The sequence below is a fragment of the Scardinius erythrophthalmus genome (assembly GCF_964197995.2).
Source record: "Scardinius erythrophthalmus genome assembly, chromosome: 2".
Taxonomy (NCBI): Eukaryota; Metazoa; Chordata; class Actinopteri; order Cypriniformes; family Leuciscidae; genus Scardinius; species Scardinius erythrophthalmus.
In genome coordinates, this window is record NC_138222.1 from 23,650,476 (window position 1) to 23,674,100 (window position 23,625).

General features: G+C 38.2%; 3 protein-coding genes across 5 annotated transcripts; 1 reads left to right on the forward strand and 2 right to left on the reverse strand.

Moving 5' to 3' along the window:
* Positions 1-453: 453 nt before the first annotated feature.
* Positions 454-5,053, reverse strand: LOC308706985 (bolA-like protein 2). The gene is made up of 3 exons (XM_081392953.1): positions 4,856-5,053; positions 4,585-4,682; positions 454-1,487 (listed from the first exon to the last, which is right to left on the reverse strand). The coding sequence occupies exons 1-3, from the start codon at positions 4,916-4,918 to the stop codon at positions 1,388-1,390; spliced, it is 261 nt and encodes an 86-aa protein (XP_081249079.1). The 5' UTR covers positions 4,919-5,053; the 3' UTR covers positions 454-1,387.
* Positions 5,054-5,187: 134 nt separating this feature from the next.
* slx1b (SLX1 homolog B, structure-specific endonuclease subunit) lies at positions 5,188-12,246 on the forward strand. Its single transcript, XM_081392910.1, has 7 exons — positions 5,188-5,298; positions 5,370-5,922; positions 6,036-6,087; positions 8,277-8,597; positions 9,056-9,271; positions 9,808-10,280; positions 10,528-12,246. Exons 2-6 carry the CDS (start codon positions 5,750-5,752, stop codon positions 9,835-9,837), a joined length of 792 nt encoding a protein of 263 aa, XP_081249036.1. The 5' UTR covers positions 5,188-5,298; positions 5,370-5,749; the 3' UTR covers positions 9,838-10,280; positions 10,528-12,246.
* On the reverse strand, positions 10,551-21,943 carry LOC308706972 (uncharacterized protein). Of its 3 annotated transcripts, none has more exons than XM_081392925.1 (7): positions 21,834-21,943; positions 14,900-15,018; positions 14,520-14,624; positions 13,526-13,579; positions 13,221-13,358; positions 12,787-12,909; positions 10,551-12,685 (listed from the first exon to the last, which is right to left on the reverse strand). In XM_081392925.1, the coding sequence occupies exons 2-7, from the start codon at positions 15,005-15,007 to the stop codon at positions 12,632-12,634; spliced, it is 582 nt and encodes a 193-aa protein (XP_081249051.1). In that variant the 5' UTR covers positions 15,008-15,018; positions 21,834-21,943; the 3' UTR covers positions 10,551-12,631. The 3 variants fall into 3 exon arrangements, with proteins under 3 accessions (XP_081249051.1, XP_081249050.1, XP_081249049.1); XM_081392924.1 differs by having other exon boundaries at positions 21,447-21,943; XM_081392923.1 differs by lacking the exon at positions 21,834-21,943 and adding an exon at positions 21,447-21,580 and having other exon boundaries at positions 12,575-12,909.
* Positions 21,944-23,625: the final 1,682 nt, after the last annotated feature.

Sequence of the window (23,625 nt, forward strand, 5' to 3'; positions counted from 1 at the left end):
TAATTGCCTTGGTATTGTAAAACTTTGTTACCATGAGCTTCAAAGGTTATTCGTTGCAATAATCATAATTCGTCCTTGGTTCTCAATGGTGTTTGTCCAACTTATAAAATCTGGAGAACAGGGAGCCTCTCGATATAGTAGGCTAGTTCAACAAAAAGTTAAAATGCGGTCATAATTTTACACTCAAATTATTTATATTGTGGGACAAAAAAAAGGAGAAGTTTTGAAAAATGTTGATGCTGTTATTTTTGATACAGTGAAAGTTGATGGGGACATGCACCTAAAGGTATGTGTCTTTGTGTGAGGAGCATTCTGAACTATCAGTTGTAAGTTGAAAATATTGTTCGCCAGCTGTGGTCAGCATTCATTTATGTTCTGACAGGATAAATGTGTTACTTTGGTCAATTCCAGCTGAACTGAGGTAAAGAATCAAAACAGACTAATATAGTTTTTAGATTTCAGAGCTTTGAAAGTGAACTTTTATTACATGTATAATATATTATGGGTTTTTGAACAAGTGAAATTGGTGCCCGTATTTTCTGTATCAAAACATTCTGTCTGAGGCTGAGCAATCCTTTAAAGTTTAAACTTTTGGCAGCTTTCACTCCAAAAAGACAGAAATGATGGAAATTTTACTAATGTGACTTGAAAATGTCCACAAAGTTTTACAATTTAAATTAAATCAAACTAAAAATACAGTATGACAAAATGAATAAGAAATAAGATTATATCTCAGTTACTAATATCATATGTACATTGATCATGTGACTCCTTTGTACAAACAGTCAGATGTTCCCCCACTGAAGCACAAGATGCTCTTTGGATCATTCTCAAATCATTATCATCAGGTTATAGGCTACACAAAATAGTGGAGTTCATGCAGCTGGAGTTCTGCTGTCATTAAAGAGAATAGGGGGGAAAAAATCAGATACTAAGGGATTATGAAAATAGGTTTGATTTTCAGATTTCAAAAGCAAAGTGAAATTAACAGTATTGAATGTTTTGTTGGTGGCCATATTTTCTAAATCAAAACATTCTGTATGAGCCATCCTTAAAAGTCTAAACCTTTAGCAGCTTTCACTCTAAGATAGAAATGAAAATGTCATCATCACACATTAACACACTCCCAACAACCTACAAATTCTGTTCAGAAATGTTCTTTATTGTCAGCTTGTATAGCACATAATGCATTTCAATCATTTGCGATGCGTTTTGCATAAGTGACAAAAACTGAAGCATAATCACTTTATAAATACAAATGAACTGATTTCAATTACATTGGTGTGATTATACTTTGAGGGGAATAATGGAAGTATCACCAAATAAAAAAGTCCCTGCTGTTTTATTTGATGGCTGCGTGAATGAGTTTTGAGCGTGTCTGTATGTGTCATTGTGCTTTCTGTTTCTCCCACTGCTCTGGTGTCAATGTTTTCTGCTCGAATGCATGGATCTCTTTCAGCTCCTCGGCAAGGCAATTATTCACCATCCTACCAACAAACATAAACACAGACATTTATAAAAACATTACATGAGGTCAGTAAGTCTATTGATCCCAAGCATGCCTGTTCCTCACAGCTTGCCTCCACAGATCCATCCTCTCTAAAGACAATACTCTTCCACATGACTTGGTCCTGTAAAAAGACCCAGATCATTCTGCTAAGCCTGCACATCTGCGTCCGTGTCTGAGGCACTCTCAGACAGCTGGGACACTTGACCTTTGCACAACACTCTCCACTGACAGCATCATTGATTCAATCAAACCATTTTTATTTCCATTTTCAGGTGTTCCGTACTTGGCTGAAACAGCTTGCCAATTGTTTTCTTAAATGGCAATATCCACTACTGATATGAAATGCAACCTGCTTGCCACATATCAATAAAATGCAATAAAATGAAAGCCCCGCCCCCTTCCCCCACCCCCAAACAGATGATTCGACTATTAGTCGACAATAGGCAAGATTTGACGATTCTGATTCGACTATGAAAATCCTTAGTCGGGGACACCCCTTGTAACAGGACAGTTTTGAGTGTCATTGTTTGTCTAGAGCTGATGTGCTGCTGGCGACTAACAGCAAAATCTTGCTTGTACTGTTTGTTAATTTTTTGTTCTTCCTTGTCATTTCTTATCTTCGCTTTATTTTTTGTTATTATTTTTTGTTATTATTTACTTCAGTTACTATAAAGAGACATCCACTCTTGTATTGCATGTTTGTGCATTTTGGGGGTGGAGCAATGAAATGTGTTTGTTTGGGTCGATTTGTTTGGGTCGTGTTCAACAATGTTTCTCAGAAATCGCTTACTGCACCTTAAACTTGAGAGATGAAATTCACATAGTGATTAGACATTTTTGTTCATTAATAAATGAAACAACAGGCATTAATCATGTGCATACATTAGGGCTGTCAATCGATTAAAATTTTTAATCGCGATTAATCGCATGGTTGTCATGAGTTAACTCGCGATTAATCGCATTTAATCGCACATTTTTTATTTGTTCTAAATATACCTTAAATTAATACTTTTCAAGTTTGTAATACTCTAATCAACGTGGGCATTGATAAATATAGATGCTTTATGCAAATGTATGTTTATTATTGAAACCATAGTCAATATAGCATGAAGACGAGACATGTTTCAAAGGTCATAGATGTTTTTCAAAGAACTTGTTCATGTCTATTAGACACATGTAGAAAGAAAAAAGAAATACCAGGTTCCCATTACTTCTCTTTCTTTGCACTGAGCAATTTACTAACACAAACATGTTTAGATTTTTGCATGACAGGGCAGCTCTTCTGAAAATGCTAAATGTACATTTAGCATTTATTATTACATTGTAGTTTGTCTCTCTCTGTGCCCATTTTGATGAAGCTAAATTCTCAATACATTCTCAATAAAACGTATATTTTACTGTTTCTGTTGTCAAACAACGGAATGAATTTGAAATGGTGACTGAAACGCGACCAAATAAACATAACCAGCTCTCCCTTCCAAGACGTTAATCTGCACAAAAATTCTGATAATCGAGCCGTCGTCTGGTGAAATCAAATACACATTAAGCTAAAGACAATATCCGTGCTCTGATTTCGGCTATATTTGTAAAATTAGAGAAGCAACATAATATCTGTGTTTAACTGAATTAAAGCGCTGCTCCTCCGCGTGAGACGCAGAGAGCGAGAGAGAGAGAGAGAGAGAGAGAGCGAGAGAGAGAGAGGCGCGCGCGCGTGCTGGGAGAGCAGTACCGGCGGTACCGGTATATTCTCAGAAACTAAATAAGGTTTGGGCGCTTTGTTGAAGGGAAAAAAATCGCTAAAGGGGTCTGCAATGTGGCTAAGTTGCCAACACTGTGTATCTGCATTTCTCCAACTAGGTTTTGGGCCACGGGTCAAACAGAAAATACGCGCTGCGTTAATCGTCCGTTAAAAAAATTAGTGCCGTTAATATGATTTTGCGTTAACGCGTTATTAACGCGCTAAATTTGACAGCCCTAGCATACATTTAACTTATTATATTAGTTCGTAAAGAGAGGTCCAAAAACCCAACTGAAAATCTGGGATCAAAAATGTAACTAAAAACATAAAGACTCCCTGTGGTAAAAATCAAGTTTTAAATGTTGTTTATATGTCTATGTGATGTTTTAAATATGCTTTAAACAAATCATGTGCACATTCATAAGTCAACAACATTTCTGAGTATTTTCTCCTTAAAACTGCAGTAAAAAAAAAAAAAAGTATTAATTACCGTTACGTGTCCGACGTTGTAGAGAGCGCTACATAAAACGCATTACCATTCTGATACATCGACTCGTAAACGAGACTGTATAATTAACTCTTCCACTTCTTCTGAATCAGTTTCTGGTTCAAACATTCATGGCTGAATTAAACCAGTATTTCCACTTGCCATTGTGCAGCGTTTACTACGATAATGTTGACCGAGTGGATGAGGTAGTCTGAGCTGGTGTGAGTGAGTGGAGGCGGGGACTAATATGCATATTCATGGTTCCGTGTTTCCTAAATGAAGCAAGCCTTCGAGCTATTTTAAGGCATGAAGAATTTATTTTTATTTTTTTCCCAGGAATATATCATAAATATATAATTTCGGTGAAAAAAAAAAGATGTGCTTTAATGAATAAAATGTACTACAAAGTAGGGGGACTTTACCTAAAACTAGGATTTCGATTAAAACAAATATAAGTTACAGTATTATAGAATGAATAAGAAATAAGATTCTGTACCTCTGAGTTACTAATATCATGTATGTACATTTGTGACATTGATCATGTGAACAAACAGTCACACGTTCTTCCACTGAAGCACAAGATGCTCTTTGGATCATTCTCAAATCTAATCATCAGGTTATCGGCTACACACAATTGTGGAGTTCAGAGTTCTGCTGTCATTAAATAGAATGGGGGGACATTTTATTTTCAGATTTCAAACTGAAATTAAGATTATAACGCGGACATTAAAAATGAACACTACTAAGAAAGGCATTTTTACTAGTGGTTTCAGTCTTTTGTATTTTCTACGGATGAATGATTCTCTAGTGTTTATTTCAAAGAAATCGTGAGCAGAAGAAGTAACTCACCTGTGTCTCTGCAACAATGCTTTTCCTTCAAACTGAGGGGATACAACAAGAACTTTAAAACTGGCAGCACATCTATTGGGAGACGTGTCTTCTACATCCTGAAAGAAAAACGGATTCTGACTACATGCACAGAGTTTACGTATTTTCGTTAATTAACTGTTGAAATGTGAAAAAGCAACAGCTGCCTGTTTTACATCGCACATGTACATTGTATGATCTGTAATTCATTCTGATTCCATCTTCATCTGGCTGTGCAGTTATTACTACATACCACGTGTATCGCACCAATCTCCGCGATCAGTTTTTCACGAATCAGATCTGGGGTGACTGACATATTTCCTGGGATAAAATATAAGCTTTGGTGACGACGACGTTTTTATAAACGCTGAGGTTAATGATGTCAACGTACAGTAGACAGCGTCGATCTTTTCTAATTTTCCAGTAACTACCGGTATGCATCAGAAAGGAGGAGCTTAGTAATAAAAACACCAGAGAAAACACCCATTTGGACTTGGAATGTTACAGAGGCCACGCCTCTTCAAATGAAATGACCAATCCATTTATCGAAGTGTTTACCAGAGGCATGCAAACTGGCCAATCAAAGCCGAGAATTTGGGGTCCTTGTTGTTATCGGTGTTCTCTTCATTTGCTTGATCGGAAAAGCCAAATAATTATATTGGAAGATGTTCAAACCAAATTGAATCAATACAGAAGGTAAAATCTTTACTTGTTAATAAGGTGAAGTATAACCATACATTCAACTTAATATTGTATTCATTTAACAGGTGACTCCTGCATCGTATAGTTGGTCAGGCCATACCCGGACATCTTTAACGGGCTAGTTTGAAACGAAAGAGCCACAAAACCAAAACATATGAGTGTTTTGATGATGATTCAAGTAGAAGAGAAGAGAAAGAACAGGCGCTCCGTTTTTAGTCTTTAATGTGATGCCATATTTATTTATATTAAATAAGAAGGTTAGATTATAGGATATAGTTATATCGCTTGAGATAAGGAACTCTTGAAAGGTGCTGTATAAATAGTGAAATTGTTAAATATTGTCAAGTGATTTGAAAAGATGCCATGTATAAGTTGGAATGAAACGTCTTTACGTTACTAGCCCTCCCTCTGCAAAGGTGTTTGAGCTACTGTAGAAAAAAATAGGATGGTGGTAGAGGTGGAGAGTTTCTATGGCGTGTATATGCTGTACTGTACTAACCCGAAATTCAAGGGTAGAATATATATTGGCTTCACTGTGAACCCAGAGCGCCGTATCGGTCAACACAACGCAGGACACCACCGCGGAGGAGCCAAGAGAACCAGTGGAAGAGGACCGTGGTGAGATATCAGCTCAACATTTCACATGGCGAACAAATTACGACCAGATCTCTAAACAGAGATCTGTAGATCTGGTTCTGTAGTAAATTAACGTTTTTTTAATTCATTTTAAGGGAGATGGTTCTTATCATCCATGGCTTTCCATCTGATATTGCAGCTCTTCGGGTAAATATACTATTCTGTTTAAATGTGTTATATCTTGTCTTTCATTTCCCCTTTGTACAAAATTCTCTTCTGTATGCTTACTTTAAAGCTACACTATGTACCTTTTTGATAAAAGCAATGCTATTGACAAGAGAATGCGGGGGGGGGGGGGGGGAGGGGGGGGGGGGGGGGGAATTCCATACCAAGCCTTTACCTTACCCAAATACTCTATAATAATGATTTATATTTTCTTATGAGTTCTTTGGACTGATGTCATGGGAAATTGCACACATGCATTCTAGGCTGTGTCCGGAATCACTTACTTCCCTACTATGTAGTAGGCGAAAAACAGCATGTGACAAAAGAAGTATGTCCGAATTCACAGTACTCATTAAAGAGTCGGCAAAAAGTGCCTGGCCGGATGACCTACTACTTCCAGCGAGATTCTGAAGTGTGCATATGATGGACACTTTACTATCCCATGAGGCCACAGGAGAGGATTTATGAATGACAGTGAAGTGACGTTGACGCTGATAGGTCTCATGTCAGTGACAACATGGCGAATGTAGTACGTCCGGATTGAATTCACAAAATACACATTCATAGTATAGAGAACATACTTTTTTAGCGCTGGAAATGAAATGTAAGTACTTATTTAAAATAAGTACCTACTTAACTACAAATGCAGCCAGAGTAAGATCTGTAGACAGAGAGGCCCTGTCCCAAATTAAAACCTAAGCCTTCGCATTCTTGTTCCGAGTCCACACTACTTTTTTTCTTGTTTCTTGTTTAACAGCGGGTTACATCCAGCTTATTGGTGCGTTACTGCCTACTCGGCTCCGTAGTGTGGATCTTTCCCACCAACACACAAACACAAGCTCAATCAGCTAAAGAAACAATTTTTTTATTTTTTTTACCTTGGCTGCATCCAAAATTGTATACTTCCCTATTATATAGTGTGCGATAAACAGTATGAGACAAAAGAATAATGTCCAAATTCAAAGTACTCGTAAAAGACTATGCAAAAAGTACCCGGATGACCTACTCTTTCCAACGAGATTCTGAAGTGTGCATATGATGGGCACTTTACAATCCCATGAGGCCACGGGAGAGGATTTATGAATGACAGTGAAGCGACGCAACTGACTCTGCTAGGTCACATGATAAGGGCAACATGGTGGGTGGTGTAATCGGGGTTTACATTTTTAGTAGTCACAAAGTAATTGTGCATTTTAGGACACAACTCTTGAGTCCATACTTTCATGATGTAATGGTGCTTTGACTGTTGGGTAGAAGTATGCTTGCGGAGCTCACATCAGTGCCGCCTCGGCAAAAGTGTACATCAAGGTCACTTATTGTGCGCAAAACTGGCAGTAATTAAATATGTTAAATAACACAAATATACTTTGTATTTAATCTTACTTTATTAACCAATGTATTTGCTGCTGACCATAGATGATTAATTTCAACCACACCAATAAGCAAAAATGACTAGATGAAACATAAATTTCGGACAGGGCCAGAAAAGTAGCTGTGGCTGTGGGTTGCGTGAAGTTAAAGGTTGGTTGTCACAATGAACAAGAAAAATTGATAATGAATCATTTAAAACCCGCTCTGATAAGATGATTTGTTTCCATGTGTGTACACTGGTGCCTCGAACCGCATTCACAGTTGAAGAACAACCAAAACAATGTTTATACTTCTGCAAGACGCATTCAGTTTTATTGATTTTTAACCGCTAGAGGGCCGAAAGTTAGATAGTGTGGCATTAATAATAATGGTAACACTTTACAATAAGGTTCATTAGTTAACATTAGTTTATTTAGTAACTAACAATGAGCTATACATTTGTTATGGTATTTGTTAATCTTTGTTAACGTTAGTTAATAAAAAATCCAGCTGTTCATTATTTGTTCATGTTAGTTCACAGTGCATTAACTAACAAGATTTTAATAAAGTATTAGTAAATGTTGAAATTAACATTAGCAAAGATTAATAAATGCTGTATGTGCAGTTCATTATTAGTTTAACTAATGAACCTTATTGTAAAGTGTTACCATAATAATAATAATAATAATACAAAAATTGTCCAAACAGATTGATTCATATAATTGTATAAGAGTAATGAAAATAATTTAGTGAAAACGACAAATTGAACAGTAAAACATCCAGACACATTACAGTAATAACCATCATCTTTCCTCTGCTAGTTCGAGTGGGCATGGCAGCATCCGCACACCTCTCGTCGCCTGTCCCATGTTGCCCGGCGCAGCCGTAAAGAGTCCATTTTGCAGTTCCACTGGCGTGTGGTGTCAAACATGCTTCGGGTGGCGCCGTGGAATCGACTCCCCCTCACCGTGCGCTGGCTAAAGCAGGAGTACCGGATGGATTTTGCCCCTGTGCTGCAGCCTCCTCTGCACATTCCTCTAGCGTTTGGCTGTGTTCGTGCTAAGAGGAAACCGCAGCAGGAGTGTGAGGAGCAAGAGGAGAGACAGGTGGAGCGGTGTGTGTTGTGTGCGGTGTTTGTTAAGGTTAGTTTTAGGGCTGTCAAACGATTAATCACGATTAATCGCATCCAAAATAAAAGTTTGTGTTTACATAATATATGTGTGTGTATATGGAGTATAATTATTTTCTATATATAAATACACACACATGCATATATATTTAAGAAAAATGTGTTATTTATATATAAAATATTTATATATAATATAAATTATATATAATATAAATATATATACACAGTATATACATGCAAATATTTCTTAAATATATACATGCACGTGTGTGTATTTATATATAGAAAATAATTATACTCCATGCACACACATATATTATGTAAAAACAAACTTTTATTTTGGATGCGATTAATCATTTGACAGCCCTAGTTAGTTTCACTCTGCTTTCAAAGTGGTTTTAAATAAACCAGCTCAAAATGTTGCAGGAATAACTGTCTCAATCCTTTTTTTCTTTTTCTTGGTGATTTCAGGCTGTGGATAGATTATCTTGTTTCCACCCTTCCTGTCATATGGTTTGTCATCTGATTTGCCTGGCTAAACACTTTCTGAAGGCAGACCCTTCCCACCTACTTCCTGTCGAGGGAAAGTGTCCTGGCTGTCATCACTCTGTGCTGTGGGGGAGTTTAATACGCCATAAAAACGGCTGTTTTGGTGATTTGGAAGAAATTACCTCGTCCTCATCTCAGGTCAGCTTTAATATGGTGTCAAGAGTGTATTAAAGGAATAGTTCACTTAAAAATGAAAATTCTGTCATCATTTACTCACCCTCAAGTTGTTTCAAATCTGTATGAATTTCTTTTTTCTGCTGAACACAAAAGAAGATATTTTGAAGAATGTCAGTATCCAAACAGTTGATGGACCCCATTGACTTCCATAGTATTTTTTTCCTACTATGGAAGTCAATGGGGTCCATCAACTGCTTGGTTGATGGAGAACAGCTTGAGGGTGAGTAAATTATGACAGAATTTTCATTTTTAATTGAACTATTCCTTCAATATGTGTTGTCAATAAATGTAACCATTTCATTAAAACCCCAACATGGATTGAAGTTATTACAAGCATATTTTCAGTTATGTTACAGAGATGTCAGATATAGATAGTGATGCATGACAGTTAAAGTTATTAAAAACTGTACTTGGAGTCAAGTGAAAGCTGCAGCTTTTAGTGAGACAAGTTAAAGAACTGATGTAACTCACTAATTGTTCTTTATTCTTTTAAACAGAATCACTGGACAGATGAACTACAGTTGTGAAAAAAAATGTGATGCAGCCGTTTCTGCATTTTGAGAAGTAATCATTGGACTGGATAATGACAGCGCACGAAGGTCAAGGCATCTGTACATTCTAAGAAATGTGGAATTAACAAGGATACACAGAATGAGATGAAGCATTTAACTCAGTTGACCTTTTGAAATAAAAGGATCTTCAGACAAATTTAAAAATATGAAATAAAACATTTTAATTCAGCAATAATAATTGTTACAACATTGTGTGTAAGCTCAGTCATGCTGAGAATAATGACTGAATGACTGTTTTTAAAACAACTGTGACAGTGAAGTTTTTAAATGTGGTTATTTTTTATCTGAAATCATGTGTGGTTATATTTATTGAACAATAAATCATTGTGTGTGTGTGTGTGTGTGTGTGTGTGTGTGTGTGTGTGTGTGTGTGTGTGTGTGTGTGTGTGTGTGTGTGTGTGTGTGTGTGTGTGTGTGTGTGTGTGTGTGTGTGTGTGTGTGTGTGTGTGTGTGTGTGTGTGTGTGTGTGTGTGTGTGTGTGTGTGTGTGTGTGTGTGTGTGTGTGTGTGTGTGTGTGTGTGTGTGTGTGTGTGTGTGTGTGTGTGTGTGTGTGTGTGTGTGTGTGTGTGTGTGTGTGTGTGTGTGTGTGTGTGTGTGTGTGTGTGTGTGTGTGTGTGTGTGTGTGTGTGTGTGTGTGTGTGTGAGTGAAGCGTTATTTTTTCCCTATTCCTTGGTTGCAATGTTGAATTATCACTCAAAAAATGTTTTATTTGTATGGTTAAACAAGATGGAAACAGATAAACATTCGTAAGAATCTATAAGCCGTGAGGATGATTATTGGCTGAAGAGTGAAATGTGAAAACTGCAGCTCAGTAGCTTTTTATTATTGCTTGTTTTAATCGAGTAGTACAACTAATAACGAGTTTGAAGCGGGATTACCTGTGCATACAAGGAGGATGTCTGAAAGCAGTCATAACAGTTCTCACAATTATTATCATTTTTGTAATACTGATGATCAGTGCCATTGGCGGGACAGAAACACACTAAAAGTCAATAACGGTTGTGCCCACAATATAGATTATAAAGACATCACTGGAGCAATAATACTTCAATGATATCTGTCTGTACATTCAATTGACAAGGTGATTAAATTCAAAGGATTTAATTTATTTTAGGTATAAAATATAACATTTCATACTGAATGTAAAAGAAAGTTCATTTAAATTACATGATAAAAAGTGATGGAATTTTAAAAACAGATGTTAAACTAAATATGTTTCATAAAATATTGAGTGTAAATTCACAGTAATTGTTAGTGAAGGTTTAAAAGAATAATTGCATTGCTTTCTAAAAAATAACTAATTGTACTGCTACTTAGTTACTTTTCATGGAAAGCAATGTGTTACATTACCTTTGAGTTACTTTTTCTCATCTGTGCTGGGCTTTCTTACTTGTTTTTTATTTAAAAAAAAGTTTTGGCAAATGTAAAGGCCCTTTCACACCAAATTCATGCCTGTACGGTAGAGGGTACAAGCTCAAACAAACCTATGGATTGCATTAAAGTAAGATTAAATACATAAAGTATATTTGTATTCTTAAACATTTAATTACTGCCAGTTTGCATTTCACTGTTTTTACTCATTTTGAGGAATTCTGAATCTGCTTTTGTGCAAGTTAGATGAGAAAATGTAGCCTGGGAAAACCCAGACAACTGCAGGCAAATTTAGATTTGCTCTGAAAGTAGTCTGGCAAAGAGCTCATTCAAGCCCATTTCTAATCCGGCGAAATCGCGGCACCATTCAGAAATGTTGAGGCGGGCTTTACACAATGACGATCGCTCTGATTGGTTTTAGGTCTATCCAATTGCGCCCAGAGGCATTTGAGCGACGTCCGTTGGTGAAGCGCAACTTTTATGCATTATTATTCAAATTGCAAACACATGAGAGGACATGTGTCTTTCTTTTCTCCATGAAAGACCCACTGGCAGATGAACGCGCTACTACATTTCTCTCCGAAACAGTAGGAAATTAAATTAGATTTAATAGAGGATTTTAACTGTGACAAGATGATTGACAGGGCAGTTTACGTGACAGGATGCACGCGACAGATCCGTCCGATAAAGATGACGAAGTAGTCTGTCCCAAAGCTTGCCTACTTTTTTGCTACACATTCAAAAGTAAAAACATTTTCTTCACAAAAAGACTACATACTTTTATGGCGTAGTGTAACTTAGGCGAATTGGGACGCAGCATATGGCTTTACACGCTGACGATCGCTCTGATTGGTTTTAGGTCTATCCAGTTTGACCCAAACCCAGAGGCATTTGTGCGACGTCCGATGGTGACGCCCCTTTGGAAATGAGTTATTAATGAAGCTTTGCCAGACCATAACTCAGTTACTATTGAGAATGGTCTGGTTTTAACCAGGCTAGAGTAAATGCATGCTCACATTTAGACTATAAAAACCATCATGTTCACACAACGCCTCTGCACCTCACTCCCGATTCCTCTAAGCATGCGGACAGGAGAAGTGTCAGTCAATAAATGGGAAAACAAAGTAACTTGCGTAGCTTCTTTGAAAAGTAACTCGGCTATTTTGTTGTAAATGTAAAAGTAATGCACTATACTAGTTCCTTGAAAAAAGTAATCTGATTCCGTAACTCAAGATACTTGTAATGCGTTACTTATCCCCAACACTGTTCACAGATACCTGAAATGTATAAAACTGATCATTCAATTCTGATACACATGTTGAACAAACAGTGGTTATATGTTGTGGATATATATTTTTCCAGGCTCTGAAGGTCTTATCACTGAAACTGTCCTAACCTAGGATCTGGAGGTCTGTTAACCGTGATTACCGGCTAAAAAAAAAAAAAAAAAAAACACAATGAGTGAGTTTTCATATCTTCCAAAACAACATCTTACAACATGATCTACAGTTTGAGTTTTCACAGGGTCTTACCACACTAGACACAGGAGAGCAGCACTGAATGACCTTGCAGCAGTATGCAGCTAAAGTGGCAGAAAGGACAATATGGACTGCCAGCACCAGCTTTTGTAATGCTCGGTAATTTTCAATTGCAATCTGTGGGTAAAAAGTCAGTTATTTATATAGCACTTTATACAATACAGATTGTTTCAAAGCAGCTTCACAGTTGCGACCAGGGAAATAACAGCACTGATACTGCACAATTCTTCAGTTGAAGATGTATGTAAAGCAGCATTAAAAAGTCATTAGTGTCATTATTCAGCTCAATTTAGTTTAATGTTGATTTAAGTGTAATTGATTTAGTTTAGTTGATTTAGTGTAATTGTAGCAAAGTTCATCAGTTAGGAAACTAACTCAGTTCAAAAATCAGCATGGATTAAGAGAACTAACATTTAGCTGTTACTTACTCTTAAAGGTGTACATATTGAGGATTCTTCTTCAGACCAACAATGATATAATACCATTTGGTAAACACTTAAGTTAATGAAAATGCAGATCACACCGGCCAAACAGGCCACGACCTGCATTCCTAAACAGGCTTTCAGCTGGAAAAATAAAAAAAAAATACAAACAGTGTTATTGGATGCACCAAGGGAATTCTACATGCTTGGTGACCAAAAGTTTATTTTTCCTTATTGAATAACTTAAATTGTTTATGATAAATATACATGTTTTTATGTGTCTGGCAAACCGTTATGATCTGAAAACTTACAGTTGGGAGATGAAGATTCTGTGCAGCTATAGCCAGACTTCCAGCGATAAGTATCTACAAAAGGGAAATATCAGGACATATCAGTGTCCTTAGAAAACATTCAGATTTTAGCCCTTGACTTTTCTCTCTTATTACACATTTTCAGGTTGACCTTGTTTCAAAATAGTTTTACTGACTGTAATCTGCTGTACTGGATATGATTTGGAAAGGCACAGTTTCCTTTATAACATCCCATGTTCCGCAAAACAATGGCCAGGGTATTCTTTGAGGCCCTCCAAAACAGCATTGTGTCAATAACAACATATTTAATTAATAGGTTTGCGTTTCAGAACAGTTTTACCTGTACATTTTTGCTGGAAAAACTATTACCTTGAAAAAGAATGCTGCTAACAAAATGGCTAAGAGGGGACATTAAACGTCATCACAGCCCAAACAGGAAAACCAGAGTGAAGCTAACTTTTGGGTTGGCCTACAAAATCACTGCAGCACTCAGCATGGCTTGACATAAGGACTGCCCAATGGTCTATCCAGTGCGAATGTAAACAGCTGAGAAAGAGAACACCTATTATTTTGGATCAGTGCATTAGCTCTTAAAGTGACAGCAGCCTAATATACTTGCTGCCTTAATGTAAATTAAACAACAAAATATCGCTCACTGCTCTTGACTGAATGACTCTTGCAACTCTCAGATGATTTTTACAGTAGAAAATACAGAGCAGACTCCCCAGACTATGTTCAATCTTAAAAGATTGAGCTTGGTCTGGTGATAGCCAGACTATCAGTCTTCCTTATTATTCAATACTATATTCCTGCAATACCAGTGGCTGCTTTTTATTGATTTTTAGGCCTACTTAATTTTTATCACCTATTTATCCACACATTTAGGCATTCATTAATTCATCGATTTCTCAATTGATTGAATGGCCCGATGTTTTTATAGTGGAAAAACAAACAAAATGAAATTCTGTTAAATGTGAAGTGTAGGCCTACTTACTGTCATGGAGGTAATAATGCCACTCACTGTCCCCTCAGTGTCCTCATCTAAATGTAACACGCAGGTCACAGATGTTAAAAACACAGCCAACACAATCTGCGTTATCTGTAATGAACCACAAAAATTTTACATTTTACATTTACATTTACAAAAATTAGTCATGGGTGTATTATATATATATATATAGCCTGACATTTGTACTGTAAAAAAAAAAAACCCACTATAATCACAATTCTGCAATTGTTGTTACACTTAACCATTCTAAAATGAGAATCTGACACAAAAAAAAAGTTTACTACAGTTATTCTGTACAGTTAGTCATGTTTCACATCAATGAAAAAAGGTTTGTCAGCGGTTAAGTTGTAAAGTAACACACGCACTCCTAGTATTTTGGGTTCAGCCTCCAGGTATTTATGTTTTTGATTGGGGTTTTTCTGAAATCGGATGTCCAAAATCTCTCCGGGGTTCCGATCTTCTCCAGACTCCATCTGCGGTTCATCTGTCCACGACAGTTTCATGATTAAAGTTATTAATACACTTTAATTTATAAACAGATAGAAAGATAAAGCTAAAATCGCCACACTCATATTAGTTTTGATTCAATTCAGCAGCATAAATAAATCGGTAAATCACCGGAGTAAAGATAGTTTTGCGGTTTGATATTCTTTATTCTTTTGGCTATGGTACCGCCGTGCGGTGTCGTAGACATGCAAATAATATCTCATTTCGTTATTCATGATTTGTGAATTTGTGTGACGCGGTCCTCCGGTCTATTTTTTTTATACTGACTTTTATTTTTAAATTGCGTATAGCTCCAAAAGTCGGTCACTTAGAAGACTGAACCCAGCTTCATCTTGACCTGCTTGATTTGTGAATTTTTTCACAGCAAAGCTCATGTCCATAAGCGGTTTGGTATGTCCACTAGACAGGAAGTTGGAAAATAGCCGTTCTTTCACGTTTAACATCAATTTATAATAAACGCACAGACCGCTGGATTACAAAAACACTTGTTTTATATTGAGCTTGATTTGTGAAAACTTTTACAGTGCAGTTTGGGTCAGTTAACCCTTCCCTGAGTGTTTAAAATAACCATTCTGATTTGTGAAAGGTTCCACAGGTCAGTTTGGGTCAGTTAACCCTTCCCTGGGTGTTTAAAATAACCATTCTGATTTGTGAAAGGTTCCACAGTGCAGTTAGGGTCAGTTAACCCTTCCCTGAGTGTTTAAAATAACCATTCTGATTTGTGAAAGGTTCCACGGGTCAGTTTGGGTCAGTTAACCCTTCCCTGAGTGTTTAAAATAACCATTCTGATTTGTGAAAGATTCCACAGTTCAGTTTGGGTCAGTTAACCCTTCCCTGAGTGTTTAAAATAACCATTCTGATTTGTGAAAGGTTCCACAGTGCAGTTTGGCCCAGTTAACCCTTCCCTGAGTGTTTAAATGAACCATTCTGATTTGCGAGAACTTTCACAGTTCAGTTTGGGTCAGTTAACCCTTCCCTGAGTGTTTAGATGTCCCATTCTGATTTGTGAAAGGTTTCACAGGTCAGTTTTGGTCAGTTTACCCTTCCCTGAGTGTTTAAAATAACCATTCTGGTTTGTCAAAGGTTCCACAGTTCAGTTTGGGTCAGTTAACCCATCCCCAAAGTGTTTAAATTAACCATTCTGATTTGTGAAAGGTTTCACAGTTCAGTTTGGGTCAGTTAACCCTTCCCTGAGTGTTTAAATGAACCATTCTGATTTGTGAGAACTTTCACAGTTCAGTTTGGGTCAGTTAACCCTTCCCTGAGTGTTTAAAATAACCATTCTGATTTGTGAAAGGTTCCACAGTGCAGTTTGGACCAGTTAACCCTTCCCTGAGTGTTTAAATGAACCATTCTGATTTGTGAAAACTTTCACAGTTCAGTTTGGGTCAGTTAACCCATCCCCGAGTGTTTAAATGAACCATTCTGATTTGTGAAAGGTTCCACAGGTCAGTTTGGGTCAGTTAACCCTTCCCTGAGTGTTTAAATTAGCCATTCTGATCTGTGAAAGGTTCCACAGGTCAGTTTGGGTCAGCTAACCCTTCCCTGAGTGTATAAATGTCCCATTCTAATTTGTGAAAGGTTCCACAGGTCAGTTTTGGTCAGTTTACCCTTCCCTGACTGTTTAAAATAACCATTCTGGTTTGTGAAAGGTTCCACAGTTCAGTTTGGGTCAGTTAACCCATCCCCAAGTGTTTAAATGAACCATTCTGATTTGTGAAAGGTTTCACAGTTCAGTTTGGGTCAGTTAACCCTTCCCTGAGTGTTTAAAATAACCATTCTGATTTGTGAAAGGTTCCACAGGTCAGTTTGGGTCAGTTAACCCATCCCCAAGTGTTTAAATGTACCATTCTGATTTGTGAAAGGTTTCACAGTTCAGTTTGGGTCAGTTAACCCTTCCCTGAGTGTTTAAAATAACCATTCTGATTTGTGAAAGGTTCCACAGGTCAGTTTGGGTCAGTTAACCTTTCCCTGGGTGTTTAAATGAACCATTCTGATTTGTGAAAACTTTCACAGTTCAGTTTGGGTCAGTTAACCCATCCCCGAGTGTTTAAATGAACGATTCTGATTTGTGAAAGGTTTCACAGGTCAGTTTGGGTCAGTTAGCCCTTCCCTGAATGTTTAAAATAACCATTCTGATTTGTGAAAGGTTCCACAGGTCAGTTTGGGTCAGTTAACCCTTCCCTGGGTGTTTAAAATAACCATTCTGATTTTTGAAAGGTTTCACAGTTCAGTTCGGGTCAGTTAACCCTTCCCTGGGTGTTTAAAATAACCATTCTGATTTATGAAAACTTTCACAGTTCAGTTTGGGTCAGTTAACCCTTCCCTGAGTGTTTAGATGTCCCATTCTGATTTGTGAAAGGTTCCACAGGTCAGTTTGGGTCAGTTAACCCTTCCCTGGGTGTTTAAAATAACCATTCTGATTTGTGAAAGGTTCCACAGGTCAGTTTGGGTCAGTTAAACCTTCCCTGAGTGTTTAGATGTCCCATTCTGATTTGTGAAAGGTTCCACAGGTCAGTTTGGGTCAGTTAACCCTTCCCTGGGTGTTTAAAATAACCATTCTGATTTGTGAAAGGTTCCCCAGTGCAGTTTGGACCAGTTAACCCTTCCCTGAGTGTTTAAATGAACCATTCTGATTTGTGAAAACTTTCACAGTTCAGTTTGGGTCAGTTAACCAATCCCCGAGTGTTTAAATGAACCATTCTGATTTGTGAAAGGTTCCACAGGTCAGTTTGGGCCAGTTAACCCTTCCCCTGAGTATTTAGATGTCCCATTCTGATTTATGAAAGGTTCCCCAGTTCAGTTTGGGCCAGTTAACCCTTCCATGAGTGTTTAAAATAACCATTCTGATTTGTGAAAGGTTTCACAGGTCAGTTTGGGTCAGTTAACCATTCCCTGAGTGTTTAAATTAACCATTCTGATTTGTGAAAACTTTCACAGTTTAGTTTGGGTCAGTTAAACCTTCCCTGAGTGTTTAAATGGCCCACTCTGATTTGTGAAAGGTTCCACAGTTCAGTTTGGGACATCTAAACACTCAGGGAAGGGTTAACTGACTCAAACTAAACTGTGGAAACTTTCACAAATCAGAATGGTTATTTTAAACACTCAGGGAAGGGTTAACTGACCCAAACTGAACTGTGGAATCTTTCACAAATCAGAATGGGACATCTAAACACTCAGGGAAGGGTTAACTGACCCAAACTAAACTGTGAAAGTTTTCACAAATCAGAATGGTTATTTTAAACACTCAGGGAAGGGTTAACTGACACAAACTGACCTGTGGAACCTTTCACAAATCAGAATGGTTATTTGAAACACTCAGTGAAGGGTAAACTGACTCAAACTGACCTGTGGAACCTTTCACATATCAGAATGGTTCATTTAAACTCTCGGGGATTGGTTAACTGACCCAAACTGAACTGTGAAAGTTTTCACAAATCAGAATGGTTAATTTAAACACTCAGGGAAGGGTTAACTGGTCCAAACTGCACTGTGGAACCTTTCACAAATCAGAATGGTTATTTGAAACACTCAGTGAAGGGTTAACTGACCCAAACTGACCTGTGGAACCTTTCACAAATCAGAATGGTTAATTTAAACATTTGGGGATTGGTTAACTGACCCAAACTGAACTGTGAAAGTTTTCACAAATCAGAATGGTTAATTTAAACACTCAGGGAAGAGTTAACTGACCCAAACTGACCTGTGGAACCTTTCACAAACCAGAATGGTTATTTTAAACACTCAGGGAAGGGTAAACTGACCCAAACTGAACTGTGGAACCTTTCACAAATCAGAATGGTTATTTTAAACACTCAGGGAAGGGTTAACTGACCCAAACTGAACTGTGGAACCTTTCACAAATCAGAATGGTTATTATAAACACTCAGGGAAGGGTTACCTGACCCAAACTGACCAGTGAAACCTTTCACAAATCAGAATGGTTAATTTAAACACTCAGGGATGGGTTAACTGACCCAAACTGAACTGTGAAAGTTTTCACAAATCAGAATGGTTCATTTAAACACTCAGGGATGGGTTAACTGACCCAAACTAAACTTTGAAAGTTTTCACAAATCAGAATGGTTCATTTAAACACTCAGGGAAGAGTTAACTGACACAAACTGACCTGTGGAACCTTTCACAAATCAGAATGGTTATTTTAAACACTCAGGGAAGGGTAAACTGACCCAAACTGCACTGTGGAACCTTTCACAAATCAGAATGGTTATTTTAAACACTCGGGGAAGGGTTAACTGACCCAAACTGACCAGTGAAACCTTTCACAAATCAGAATGGTTATTTTAAACACTCAGGGAAGGGTTAACTGACCCAAACTGACCAGTGAAACCTTTCACAAATCAGAATGGTTCATTTAAACACTCAGGGATGGGTTAACTGACCCAAACTGAACTGTGAAAGTTTTCGCAAATCGGAATGGTTAATTTAAACACTCAGGGAAGGGTAAACTGACACAAACTGACCTGTGGAACCTTTCACAAATCAGAATGGTTATTTTAAACACTCAGGGAAGGGTTAACTGACCCAAAGTGAACTGTGAAACCTTTCACAAATCAGAGTGGGCCATTTAAACACTCAGGGAAGGGTTAACTGACCCAAACTGACCAGTGAAACCTTTCACAAATCAGAATGGTTCATTTAAACACTCAGGGATGGGTTAACTGACCCAAACTGAACTGTGAAAGTTTTCGCAAATCGGAATGGTTAATTTAAACACTCAGGGAAGGGTAAACTGACACAAACTGACCTGTGGAACCTTTCACAAATCAGAATGGTTATTTTAAACACCCAGGGAAGGGTTAACTGACCCAAACTGACCTGTGGAACCTTTCACAAATCAGAATGGTTATTTTAAACATTCAGGGAAGGGTTAACTGACCCAAACTGACCTGTGAAACCTTTCACAAATCAGAATGGTTCATTTAAACACTTTGGGGATGGGTTAACTGACCCAAACTGAACTGTGGAACCTTTCACAAATCAGAATGGTTATTTTAAACACTCAGGGAAGGGTAAACTGACCAAAACTGACCTGTGAAACCTTTCACAAATTAGAATGGCTAATTTAAACACTCAGGGAAGGGTTAACTGACCCAATCTGACCTGTGGAACCTTTCACAAATCAGAGTGGTTATTTTAAACACTCAGGGAAGGGTTAACTGACCCAAACTGACCAGTGAAACCTTTCACAAATCAGAATGGTTCATTTAAACACTCAGGGAAGGGTTAACTGACCCAAACTGACCTGTGGAACCTTTCACAGATCAGAATGGCTAATTTAAACACTCAGGGAAGGGTTAACTGACCCAATCTGACCTGTGGAACCTTTCACAAATCAGAGTGGTTATTTTAAACACTCAGGGAAGGGTAAACTGACCCAAACTGACCTGTGGAACCTTTCACAAATCAGAATGGTTCATTTAAACACTCAGGGAAGGGTTAACTGACCCAAACTGAACTGTGAAATTTCTCGCAAATCAGAATGGTTATTTTAAACACCCAGGGAAGGGTTAACTGACCCAAACTGACCAGTGGAACCTTTCACAAATCAGAATGGGACATCTAAACACTCAGGGAAGGGTTAACTGACCCAAACTGAACTGTGAAAGTTTTCATAAATCAGAATGGTTATTTTAAACACCCAGGGAAGGGTTAACTGACCCAAACTGACCCGTGGAACCTTTCACAAATCAGAATGGTTATTTTAAACACCCAGGGAAGGGTTAACTGACCCTAACTGCACTGTGGAACCTTTCACAAATCAGAATGGTTATTTTAAACACCCAGGGAAGGGTTAACTGACCCAAACTGACCTGTGGAACCTTTCACAAATCAGAATGGTTATTTTAAACACTCAGGGAAGGGTTAACTGACCCAAACTGCACTGTAAAAGTTTTCACAAATCAAGCTCAATATAAAACAAGTGTTTTTGTAATCCAGCGGTCTGTGCGTTTATTATAAATTGATGTTAAACGTGAAAGAACGGCTATTTTTCAACTTCCTGTCTAGTGGACATACCAAACCGCTTATGGACATGAGCTTTGCTGTGAAAAAAATCACAAATCAAGCAGGTCAAGATGAAGCTGGGTTCAGTCTTCTAAGTGACCAACTTTTGGAGCTATACGCAATTTAAAAATAAAAGTCAGTATAAAAAAAAATAGACCGGATGAACCGCATCACACAAATTCACAAATCATGAATAACGAAATGAGATATTATTTGCATGTCTACGACACCGCACGGCGGTACCATAGCCAAAAGAATAAAGAATATCAACCGTGTGAATTTCATAAAGGGAGAGGAAACCCTTTTTGGATGAATTCCAGGAGCATTCACAAAATGAAGCGGAAAAAATAATTCGCAGAAATATGAAAATAAACGTACCTGCCATTTTGCTGATCCCCTAGCTAAAGCGGCAGCCTAAATTCTTGCGAAAATAACTTACTTGCAACTTGCACTGACTTTACTTTCTCTACGCACTTAACGTTATCTCTTCTGTTTTGGAGTGAATTGGTCCCGCCCCGTTACGAAATCGAGTTCTTCAAGAACATCTGAAAACAGTTAGTCAGCTGACAGCAGCCCCGATAATAAACCCGAAACGCATCCACATACTTAAATCAGTGGCGATTTCTTTAAGACTGCAAGGGAAGCTCGGCCCCTATAATGTCAAAAAATGAATGGTCAAATGTGTACTATTGTATTAACATTTTATTGAATAAAATGCGTTAGAAAACGTTCATCTCAAAGACGAGTTCGTTCAGAATCAGTTACATACAGTAGGTCGGCTGACTCGATTTCCTTCTCATACATTCCCGTAGCGTCACAGTGCATTTCCCTGTTGAAGCCCAGCTTCCATTGACTTCAATGGGGCTGCTTCGAACAGTTTTTTTCAGCGCTTCGAAACTAGACGGTCATTGGATAAATGCTGCGATTATGTCCCGCCCACGGACGCTCAGCGTCTCTGGGAGTGAATGGGGAGTGGGCTGGCCCGGACTCCGGGCTTCCGCGTGATGATTGGAGGGTCTGTTGAAAGGCTGCGTCTCCTTTTGATTGACAGCGATTTCATACAATAAAAAGTTGCTGATGTTGAAGCTGTTCGAGCTCAGTCCCATCGCGGATTTTTCAAAGACAAACTGCTGCAACCTATTTCTTGGTATTTGCTTGTCGAAATTGCTAGCCAATTTTTATAATGCATTTCACACAATTATACATTTATACCTTTATTATATTATTACTTATTATATTTTTTATTTAATTATTATTAGTAATAATTCAAAAATACTTATTAAAATAATTAAAAATATACATTATTAGTAGCATTATTATTATACTTTATTATATTATTATTTATACCTTTATTATATTATTACATACATTTTTCACAGAGCATTTTCTTGAAAAGGAACGTAGAATTTACGTATACATAAATGAATTATTTTTATGATGTAGGCCGAAAATGAGCATCCCCTCTTTGAAAGACCAGCAGCCGCCACTGACTTAAATGTATGACCCTTACAAAAAAGGAGCATATTCAAGTAGCCTATGCTATTATAAACTACGTATTTTAAACTAAAAACAAGAAAATATAGGCCTACTTTCAGTCTACTTTTTATGTAGGCTACTCCAAAGAGATTGCACTTAGCCTGCACTCCTGGGCAAAAAACAAACAAACAAACAAGAAGAAGAAGAAGAAGAAAAGACTTAAAAAGCCATGTCTCAGAATTATTATTTATTTTATTTCTTTGGAGTTTGGATTGTAGCACCATGCAGTTCTCTTACGAGAGTACTCTCATGTTGCGTAAGTTTAGCTTACGCTACGGGAAAACTCCTTTTCTCGAGAATACTGAAGCAAAAAATTATCCTTTAATTTTTAGAATGTAAAACGCATTTGCTGCAGCAGGCAGACATAGGCGAGACAGCTCACGCGCCTATTGCGCTGCTCTGCGGCAACTGCTGCAACCTATCAGTGCGTCTTGGCATGACTCCAGCGCCAATGGGAAGCCTTCCCGCGCTGTCGTCATAGCCCGCCAGAACAGGGTGTGGCTTCGCCTATAAAACCCCACTGCACAGGTTGCACAAGTGATTTCGTCTCCTTCAGTGAAGGACTTCCCTGGATCTAGAGAGAGAAGCAACGCCGTCGATCAGCATATCAGCGGGACGAGCTCGAGTCAAGGACCCGGCTGGATATTCGCCACCTTCGCTCGCCGTACCTGCTGCGCTCCCAGCACTCATATCCTTTTACTATCTCTCCGTGTGTGTTTTTCCGCACGTTTTTTCCCTGTAAAAGAGCTAAGGCATTTTTCAATGCCCATCATGTCCTGCGGCTCGTGCCAAGCCGTTCTCAGCGACGGGGACCGCCACGAGCTGTGCGCTTCCTGCCTGGGAAAGGACCACGCGGATCACGTGCTCGCCGAGGGCGGCTGCCGTGAGTGCGAATCTTTGCCTCTCTCGAGCCTCAATGTGTGAGCGCGCGCACTGCCAGTGTGGTGAGTGCAGGTCACGTGTCTGCCTCTCAGCGCACACACTTTGTGAACAGCTCGCGGCGCGAGCCCACAGAGCTGTA

Coding starts and splice junctions, on each gene's coding strand:
- LOC308706985 (XM_081392953.1), bottom strand. CDS start 4,918: ATGTCAGTCACCCCAGATCTGATTCGTGAAAAACTGATCGCGGAGATT. Junction 4,683..4,855: donor AGATTGGTGCGATACACGTG/GTATGTAGTAAT, acceptor TTTTTCTTTCAG/GATGTAGAAGACACGTCTCC. Junction 1,488..4,584: donor GCATTGTTGCAGAGACACAG/GTGAGTTACTTC, acceptor GTTTGTTGGTAG/GATGGTGAATAATTGCCTTG.
- slx1b (XM_081392910.1), top strand. CDS start 5,750: ATGGTGGTAGAGGTGGAGAGTTTCTATGGCGTGTATATGCTGTACTGT. Junction 5,923..6,035: donor ACCAGTGGAAGAGGACCGTG/GTGAGATATCAG, acceptor ATTCATTTTAAG/GGAGATGGTTCTTATCATCC. Junction 9,272..9,807: donor TTACCTCGTCCTCATCTCAG/GTCAGCTTTAAT, acceptor TCTTTTAAACAG/AATCACTGGACAGATGAACT.
- LOC308706972 (XM_081392923.1), bottom strand. Junction 14,625..14,899: donor CTGAACCCAAAATACTAGGA/GTGCGTGTGTTA, acceptor GGTTCATTACAG/ATAACGCAGATTGTGTTGGC. Junction 13,580..14,519: donor GCATTATTACCTCCATGACA/GTAAGTAGGCCT, acceptor TCCCTTTTGTAG/ATACTTATCGCTGGAAGTCT.